Here is a 10040-nt window from a genome sequence, read left to right as displayed (position 1 = left end):
CCAGGCCCCAGTGCTCCGCCTGGGAGTCGTAGATGTCATCTGCTGGGGGCACGAAGGTCAGGGAGTGGAACTTGTGGAATCTGAGTTCTGTGCTGGGCAGGAAGATGGTCTCGGCCACCCCTTCGGTCACTGCCTGCCCATTGTGCAGCCAGCTGACACTGAGCACGGGTGGGAACAACTCGTCCACGTGGCAGATGAGAGTGTGGCGCTGCCCCAGCTGCACAGGCTCCTTGGGAAACAGTCACCTCAGGGGGCTCTGAGAGGGGACTGGACCTGGTGAGTCCACCGCCTTTGTCTGCATCTCAAAGGCCCACCTCAGGCCCAATATTTTGCAGATGAGGCCCCACCTCTGTCAGGCCCACCCTTTGCCCCCAGGGCTCCCAGCTCAGAGTCCCAGCTTCTCAGGCTCCTGACCTGGCCTCCCTCATCCCAGCCTCGTTCTTGGTAAGAGGAAAATGCCTCCTCTGATGGCCTCAGTGCCCAATTTTGTGGACGGAATCCTGCCCACTCTCAGGGGTTCATCACAAGTGGGCATCTGGGTCTCCTCCCTCCGACCCTGCAGCGGGGCTGGAGAGGAGCCAGCAAGGGTAAGCAGTGCCATTGGTGGCCCTGCCGTGGTTGGACCCTTGGATCAGGGTGTTCGAGTTCCTTCCTGCCACTACGATGTCAGCACTACCCCTCCGAGCATCATAGTCAAAGGCGTGAAGAAACTCCAGCAGATGCCAGTCTCCTTCTTACCCAGGTCCACGCAGAACTGCTCGTCCTCATCAAATTCGAGCACGAACTCCCTGGAGGGCCTGTGAGTCTGGACAAACTCGCCTACGCTGACACGTGGTCCACTGCATGAAGTTCGAGAGGGGAGGCTGGTGGACAGGTGAGTGAGTAGGAAAAGAGAACGGAACACAGAAAGCGAGTAGGTAAACGAGGGTTATTGGCAACATGAAGGAAAAGCACAGAAGGCGAGAAATGCAGCGTGAAAGAAAAGAAATGGGAAGGACCACAAGAGAAACGACTTCTTGAAAACTGAGGTTGTTTCTCTTGTCCCCAAAGACTGAAGCATCCGTGCCCCCAGTACAATAATGGTGATGTTGAACACAATAATAAGACAGTATTTACTGAGGACGGACCATGAGCTCAACTCACTCGCTGAATCTTCACTCCCGCCCCCACCCCCCAGGTGGAGCATTATTCTGCTTCTTAGGGCACCGACCACAAGGGTAAGTAACTGGCCCAAAGTAACACAACTCCCCGTAGAAGCAACACTGAACCGCCCGCCCCACCCCACCCCACGGCCTCTCAGAGTCCTAACAGGACCAGGCGTGAGGAAGCCACAGAGGGGGGCAGGGAGAGGGGATAAAAAGTTTTCAGAGTGGAAAATGGTCTAAACAGTGAAAGAAATGAAAAATCCTCCAGAGTTTTGGTGCTACACACAGACTCTACGTTACTTTCCTTATTTAATAAAAATAATAGAGTATGTCATTTTGTTCACAGTACTTTCATTTTAGGCATACTAAATTCAAAAATATCACTATTTACACATTCCCACGTTTTCTTGTTGAAAATATGTTTCACTGCAGTTGCCACTGGAAATGAAGTCGTTGCATTCACGACACTTCCAGGATAATATCTTAGTTTGAATGGATACGTAAAAAGCAACAAAAGATTGACAACAAAAAAGTCTATTAGTATTACTGTAAAACAATCAAAATGACAGTGTGTGGGGTTGAGAAAGGAGGAGGAGCTCAGGGGAGTCGACACTGCAGGGTTCTAACTCCCTAATTAAAGACCTGTCCTCGCAGCCCCAATCTGTGGAAAACAGTTCTCTCCTTAGATGCCCCCAGTGACAGGATCCACTGTCACATGTGACTGCTTGGGGCCCTCCTCTGACTGCAGTGGCCAGAGAATCGCTCAGCTACAGAAGAGCCGCTAAACGAAAGTGGAAGGAGGGGAAACGGTACAGACTCAGCCATACGGATGCAGTTTGTTCACCTCGGGGTATTTCTGTTTTAGAAGATTTTATTTATTTGTTTTCAGAGGAATGGGAAGGGAGAGAAAAAGCGAGACAGAAACATCAATGTGTGTGGTTGCCTGTCATGTGCCCCCAGCTGGGGACCTGGCCTGCAATCCAGGCATGTGCCCTGACTGGGAATCAAACTGCTGACACTTTGGTTTGCAGTTGTCAATGCACTGACGCACACCAGCCTGGGTGGATATTTAATTTGCATCCTTTTCACAAATTCTTAAAACTGAAGGTCTGTGCGTTTTGAAGCTAAAATGTTAATTTTATTAGGTCAAGAAAATATTTACTGTGAAGTTTCACTCTCCAGGCACCAAGGATATAACTCAGTGCACACGGCTTTTGTCCTCGAACTTCTCAGCATCCAAAGAATGAGAAAAAAAACATTACTGCACATAGTGTGTGTGGCCTGATCACTGCTGAGGAATCACGAGCAGTACCCAACATACTGCTCGACAGCAAAGGAAGCCTTACGTCAAAATGAGATCTGAGGGAGGCTTCCTAGAGCCCGGGTTTCCCTGCGGTTAGCCAAGCAGAGAAAGGGGGAAACGGCATTGCTCTCAGGGACGTGGGCTCAGGAGTGCAGAGGCATGAGCGTGCCTGGAGAAGTGAAGCTGTGGTCGGTGTGACAGAGCTGAGGGGTGGGGGCTACCCCGTGCCCTGCCCTGGGCTGAGCACGTGTTTGGACTTTATCCCACAGCCCCTGGGAAATCGTAGAAGACTTTCAGTCAAGACAGTGACATGGTCAGATTTGTTCTTGGAGGTGGCAACACAGGGCAGATGGACTGGGGGAGTCCAGTTTGAAGGCAAGACCAGTAGGACTCTTGGGCAATCAGGTGAGAAGTGAGGAGGTGTCTGTGGGGCAGGCACACAGGGTGAGGAGAAGAGCAGATGGGTCTGAATGGTAGATGAGAAGCTGCCCTGGCTGATGTGGCTCAGTGCATTGAGCACCAGCCTGTGAAGCAAAGGGTCACCAGTTGGACTCCCAGTCAAGCAAGCCACATGCCTGAGTTGCAGGCCAGGTCCCCGGTAGGTGGCGCTCAAGAGGGAACAACACGCTGATGTTTCGCTCCCTCTCTTTCTCCTTTCCTCTCTCTAAAAATAAATGGATAAAATCTTGTGGAAAAAAGAGAGAGATGAGAAGCCACAGGAATCCGTGCATGGTGGGGTGGGAGTGGGGATATAAGGTCCAGAAGAACCGGGCACGTGGAGGACTGCGGCGTCTGAGAAAGTAATGATGGACAGGAAAGTGATAGAGAGAAGAGAAAGCGTTCTCTTTGGGACATGCTGGGTCTGAATTTCCAGGGGACGCCGTGGAATTGATTTGAGGACGGTTGAAATAGTGGATGAATCCTGGGCTAGACTGCACTAGGTGCATAGACTAAAAGTCCTCGTGGTGGGTGAAGTTATAAGTTCATATTGGGTCACCCAAGAGAAGTATATAAAGTCATAAAAGCAGGATCTGAGTGAGGGGCCCTGTGTTCTGACAAAAGGCTGAAAATGACAGGCTTCAACAGCAGGAAGAAAACAAGGAGGAAGCCTGCTCATAAAAGACAGGGGACAAGAGGAAAGTTCCAGGAAGGAGGAAGTGGTCACAAATATTACTACTCGCACAGGTAAGATACAGAGACAAGTGACCGCTGGTTCTGCTGTGTGGAGACTATCAGAGGTGGGGAGGCTCAGGGAGGATGCAGAACCAAGGACCGAATGAAACGGGAGAAAGTCAAAAACAGACATCGCAGACTTTATTTCAAGAAGTTTGCCCTGGAAATGGCAGAGAGACAGACTGTCCCGGAGGACGCAGAGCTGTGACTCTTCAGGGCGGGGCCACGAGGCTCGAGAGACATTCACTAGTCTCTTTGAGTCTCCATCTTTTCATTGCTACACTGAGAATGACACACGCCTCCCTGAAAAGGTTGTTCTGAAAGTGAAATGAGACCTGTCACTTGGGAGGGTTCAGTAAACAGTGGGTGTTACTGTTGCCAGAACAAGAAAGGAAACGATGACCTCACACAAGAGGGAAAATAAGAGAGAAGAGACTGGGGATGGAACGCAGCACCTGGGGCTACAAACCCCCTGCAGTCCCCACCCCTCTGGCCCACCTGAGCACCAGCCCTGATGGCCCTGGTTCCACAGGGACTCAGCAGGGCAGCGGGTGATGGCGGGCAGGATCACAGCTCCGGTCTGGCTCCTTCCGTCTTCAGGGGCATCTGCAGTGGCCAGTGAGCCAGGCAGTGAGGAGGACAGGAGGCAGCGTGGGAAGTGGAGAGCTTTTCTCCCCAAGGGAACGCCACGGTTCCTTCTGAAAAGTCAGGATAGATGAGCTTGTTTTGTGTAGGTGCCGGTTCCCTGTGTGAGCAATTCACATGTCAGGTCCAGTGGAGACAGTTGAGTTTTGTGGTTGCCTGTGTGTTTTATCTTTATTGGTTCATTATTAGGATTTTTATACATTCAGTGATTTCAGTTGATTGTGGTCATTTTTCTGATGCTCGAATGGTCCCAAATGAGAACCCCTTCATACTGGCTGCTGTTTTCTTCTGACAGGACTCTGTCAGTCTTCGAAACTTCCTCGTTTTCTACCACACGCTTGCCTTGTCTCCCCGTAACCCAGACCTGAAGTCAGTCCGTCTCCAGGAAGCTCCGTCTCAGTCACGGACGGTGGGGTTTGGAAGCTGCAGTCAGGGCGCTGGGGCTGCTCATTGCTGCCGAGGCCTCATTGGTTCTGGACTGTCTGTTTGCTGGGGCTAGACTTGATAGATAAAAAGTAAATTATTAGTTAGGATTGATGTTTGTTATAATTCAGCTTCTTTATTCTACTTTTTCCTACATTGAAGATCTTGGCTCCTAATTACATCAGTAATTACTGATTTGCTCTATCCTGTAATATACATAATGTAGTTTCAAATAATACATGGTATTACAATTAAAAATGACTATTAAAACTATTGAGTGATGTTTGACATTTGGGGGTATTTTTTGTCCCTACAATATATTCCACTAAAAATATACAGCATTGTTTTCTAGTTACTTTAATTTTTTAACTAACTGCTTTAACTAACATTTTCTCTGTGTGTTTTACTGGCTTCTGTTTGTTTTAAATTTTACAATTTTTTGTTTAGTTTTTATTAAAATTGTACAACATGTTATACAAAATTATACAACAGCAGGTGTGGCTCAGTTGGGTGGAGCACTGACCTGTACACCCACAGGCTGCAGGTTCAATTCCTGCTGAGGGCACCTGCTTAGGCTGCGGTTTGATCCCTGGCGGGGGCACTTACAGTGAGCAACTAATGGATATTTCTCTCCCACGTCGGTGTTTCTCTCCCTCCCTCTCCCTCCCTTTCCCTCTGAAAGCAATGAAAACTGTCCTTGGGTGAGGCTAGAAGACAGCAAAACAAAGCAAACAGGAGAGACCCCCCCTCATTCTTTCTGTCAGCGGCACGTTACCCCGCCGTGTGGATGTGCCCCGGCTTCTCAACTCCCCCGCTCTCCCTGAGCGCGTTCTCACCTTTGCAGCTGCAGACTCGGCGTGTCCGTCTTAAATGGCTGTTCAGTCATGACTACTCACGTATGTCTGGCATTTCCTTACACATATCAAAATACATTTAGGAGAAAAATGTCACTTACGTTGATTTGTTTTTAATTAACATTCCTCAGAAACAATTCAGGAAACCGTGTGCTTCATGGTGAACATGCAGACAGCAAACCTGACGGAAGCGAGGTGGTTAGACTAATGCTTGGCACCTGGGAGGTGCTCGGTAAATGACAGGTAATAGTGACACAAGTGACAAAGGCAGACCTTGTATTGTTTGTTTTTCTCCCTCTGGACATGTCATTAGAAATTTGAGAGCTGAATGGACGCATTTGACTCTTTAGTCAGTTCGCTGTTACAACATTTGTTGAGTAACCACCATGTCCCAGGTGTTACAGTCAGAACTTGAACTTGGGGCCGAGTCACAGACTGCAGGCCTGAAGGAAGGGGTGAGGGGCAACTGGGAATCCAGCCTCGTCCCAGGAGTGGGGCTGAGGCTCTAGGGAGGAGGCAGCAGAAAGTTCCAGGGGCAGAAGTGCCAGGGAGCCCTCCCCTGGGGAGACTGGGGCTGGCTCAGATTGGAGCCTGTACAGCAGGGGAACAACCACAAGAGGGAGCCGGGTCACAGCTGGTGCTCCCTGAGGGGAGGGGACGGCTCCCCTGAAGGCGGGGTCACTTCCCAGGGGCTTTCCAGGGGTAAAGAAGCAAAGGCAGCACCATCCAGAATGTGTCCAAACCACAGACTCCCATCCCTCCCCCTCCCTCTTTGAGGGCTGGTTCATAGATCTGGGTGAAGCCTGCACTTTTTAACAGGCTCCCAAGTGTTTCCTTCATGTTCATTGTGATTTCAAAACCACTTCTCTGGGGTGGGTGGGCTGGGATGGGAGTAAAAGACAAAAAACTGTACTTGAACAACAATTAAAATAAATAAATAAATAAATAAGAAGAAAAGAAAACCACCATTTGATACCATTCATTTGGTCCTTGACATAAACGAGTTTGTATGGTTATTTTTCTCTTTGTGTGTATATTTTTTTATTTTATCACAGTAAACCAATATCTTCTAGGCCACATGTTTAGAAGACATTCAAGTTGATCTCTCTCAAAAAGACCTCTCCTCTTTTTTTTTTTTTTGATCCACAATGGAGGACAATTTTACATTGCTGTCTTTTATTTTCATTTTTTTAACACAGAGAGAGAACATTGATGAGAACCCACAACTTTTACATATACCCTAACAAGGAATCGAACCCCCAACCTTTTGGCTCTGGTAGGGTGCTCCAACCCACTGAGTCACAGTGGTCAGAGCTGCCCCCCACTTACTAGACACCTTCTGATCTGCTCTGCTGCCCTCTTAACTGATACCACTGACCCCAGGTTGAGGAAGTGTCATCTTGTTCAATTCTCAGGACACTCTTTGTCATGCACTTGAATCTAGAGAATGTAGAAAAAGATGACGCTGTAGATTATGGCTAGACACTGATGGACTCTTCATTACAGAGTAAGTCTGGTTAAGAATGGAACTCGCATGAACCTCCCTTGCACTGTGCCCAACAGAACTGGTGCTGGTTGCAGGTAGTTGCAACGAACAGACCACTCTGCATCCTGTTCAGGGAAAACCTCAAATCTGAAGGCAAACTCCGTCAAGTCCCTGGGAGCAGCCCATTCACAGTAACACACAATGGGTCCTGAATCGATGTGCCAAATGAATCCGGGCCAGCCTGATGTTAACTGCCAATCAAATGACCAGGTGGTCATGCTCAGTGACCATCACCCAGAATCCCCTGTCCCAAGTCCCAGCATCCCTCACACCCGGGGGAACTAACTGGCCATGGACCGGTGAGAGGATCCAGTGCGAACATCACTCACAGATTTCTTGCTGCTAGTCAGAGCTCTGGGTAGAGCAACCAAGTGTGTGTGTATGTGTATGTGTATGTTCTTTTTATGTGCATGTGTGTAGGCCTGTGTGACTGTGTGTGCATGTGTCTGTGTATGTGCTAATGTGTGTGTGTGTGTGTATTTGAGGAGAGCAAGGTTGCTAGTTGGAGCCCCACAAGTCCTGCCATGAGTACTGGGGACAGAAAGGAGGAGACCTAGGGGACAGAGGTCGATCCCCTTCCAGGTCAGCACAGAGGGACGTACTAAGACCATGGCACAGAGCTCACAAGGGCTGCCAGAAACATCGAAGAATTGCAGAAGTCTCCCACAATCCATTTATCTCAGAGGGGTCATTTCCTGCAGGAGAAAAGCCCACATGACCAAGGCTGGTCAGGTTCACAGTTCTGGGATCCTACCTCTGACCGCCACCATCCCAAAACCTCACCCCCCAGCCTCTCCTCTGCTCTTCTGTTCCCTGTCCTCTCCTTGTCCCTGTCACCCTTCCCTGACCCCATTCCTCCCCACAATATTTCTGACTCCCCACCCTCATTCCATTCAGTCTCTTCCATTCCTCCCCAGACCCTGGGCACTGCAGCTGGGGGCATTGGGCAAGCACGTGCCTGTGACAATGAGGACGGTCCCTGTGAGGACACCCACCAGGCTGATGGCCAGACCCAGGGCTCAGACCAGGGTCTCTGTGGTGTCTGGCACTGGGCTGGGCACCTGGGGCTCTGGGAGAGAAAGGAAGGTCGGGGAGCAGGGAGGGATTCTGGGGTAAAGGAGACAGGAACTGTCTAGGGTAAAGGAGAAGAGTGGGCTGGTGGGGGCTTGACACACTGGTACCGGTGGAGCAGTTGTCCTGGCCCCAGTGACCCCGACAGTCACAGACAGCATCCTCTGAGAGCAGGAAGGTCAGGTATAAGAACTTGGGGAATAAGGGCTCAGGCTGGAAAAAGAAACTGCTCTGGGCCACCCGTCAGTGAGTGTTTGACCATTGCGCAGCCAGGTGGCGTTGATCACAGGGGGAAGATGTTGTCCAGGATGCAGATGAGGACGTTGGGCTGGCCCAGCTGCACGTGAAACTCAGAGAGTATGGTCACCCTCAGAGGCACAAGAAGAAAAGAGGCCCTGAATCCCAAAGGATCATCCCTGCAGCTGGGCCTTATAAGGACTGGGACCGAGGGACATTTCCTCCTATGCAGCCATCTGTGGGCAGGCAGCCCCTGGGACTGGAGCAGATGGGGGCAGAGGGAGGAGAGACTGAGGGGGCAGTGGGGGCACCAGTGTGTGGATAAATGGGGAGGAACAACTGGGGAGAAAGACAGATCATGCAATCCAAACAGGTAAATAAAGCCTCAAAACCTCAGACTGAAAAAACTGTGGGGATTCTGGGGGTGGGAGAAACTCCAGCTTCAACAGGAGAGTTCATTGGAGAAACCCACAGGGCCCTAGAATGCACAGAAACCTGCTCACCCAGGAATCAGGACCAGAAGGGCCGAATTTGCTTGTGGGTAGTAGAGAAAGTAATTGAAAGCTGACAAAGAGCTGAGTAATTGACATTTTTCACCCTGGAACCTCTCCCCCACATACAGGGCCACAATACAGTGTCTTGGTTTGCCGTCCCTCCCCTTCCTGTGACTACCTAAGGCTCTACCTCTTACTATGTAACAGGCTCATTTCGAGAGAAAAAAAAATGTCCCAAATGAAAGAATAGATCAAAGCTCCAGAAAAAAATATAACTAAACGACAAAGAGAGAGTCAACCTATTAGATGCACAGTTCAAAACATTGGCACTCAGGTTGCTCACAGAAATAGCTGAGTATGGTTGCAAAATAGAGAAAAAGGTGAAGGCAATGAAAAGTGAAATAACGGAAAATGTACAGGGAATCAACAGTGAATAGAAGTAAACTGGGACTCAAATGAATAGTTTGGACCAAAAGGAAAAAATAAACATTCACCCAGAACAGAATGAAGAAACAAGAATTCAAATAATGAGGAGAGGCTTAGGAATCTCCAGGAGAACTTTTAATGTTCCAACATCTGGATCATAGGGGTGCCAAAAGAAGAGGAAGAGCAAGAAATTGAAAACATATTTGAACAAATAATAAAGGAGAACTTCCCCAATCTGGCAAAGGAAATAGACATCCAGGAAGTCCAGGAAGCTCAGAAAGTCCCAAAGAACTTGGATCCAAGAAGGAACACACCAAGGCACATCATAATTACATTAGCCAAGAATAAAAGGAAGGAGAGAATCCTAGAAGCAGCAAGAGATAAGGGGACAGTCACCTACAAAGGAGTGCCCATCAGACTGTCAGCTGATTTCTCAAAAGAAATCTTACAGGCAAGAAGAGGCTGGGAAGAAGTATTTGAAGTCATGAAAGGCAAGGATCTACATTCAAGATTGCTCTATTCAGCAAAGCCATCATTTAGAATGGAAGGGCAAATAAAGGGCTTCTCAGATAAGGTCAAGTTCAAGGAGTTCATTATCACCAAGCCTTATTATATGAAATGTTAAAGGGACTTATCTAAGAAAAAGAAGATGATCAAAAGTATGGACAGTAAAATGACAACAAATTTACAACTATAAACAACTAAACCTAAAAGACAAAAAGA

General features: G+C 48.7%; 1 protein-coding gene and 1 pseudogene across 1 annotated transcript in view; both read right to left on the bottom strand.

Moving 5' to 3' along the window:
- The window catches only part of LOC118981732 (HLA class II histocompatibility antigen, DP alpha 1 chain-like), a gene marked incomplete at its 5' end in the record, with an annotated part of 6975 nt that extends 6053 nt beyond the window's left edge, over window positions 1-922 (bottom strand). Inside the window, 4 exon segments of the mRNA XM_037038553.1 lie at window positions 7-242; window positions 244-256; window positions 599-727; window positions 730-922. Of these exon segments, the coding sequence (XP_036894448.1) occupies window positions 7-242; window positions 244-256; window positions 599-727; window positions 730-922 (571 nt within the window).
- Window positions 923-7982: 7060 nt separating this feature from the next.
- LOC118981734 (HLA class II histocompatibility antigen, DO alpha chain-like) lies at window positions 7983-8555 on the bottom strand (annotated as a pseudogene).
- Between the last annotated feature and the right edge of the window lie 1485 nt (window positions 8556-10040).

This window comes from Sturnira hondurensis, unplaced genomic scaffold, assembly GCF_014824575.4.
Source record: "Sturnira hondurensis isolate 20B ecotype Veracruz unplaced genomic scaffold, ASM1482457v3 Scaffold0024416, whole genome shotgun sequence".
NCBI classification, from domain to species: domain Eukaryota; kingdom Metazoa; phylum Chordata; class Mammalia; order Chiroptera; family Phyllostomidae; genus Sturnira; species Sturnira hondurensis.
The sequence above is the reverse complement of the archived record's forward strand: the minus strand, read 5'-3'. Positions and strand labels throughout refer to the sequence as shown.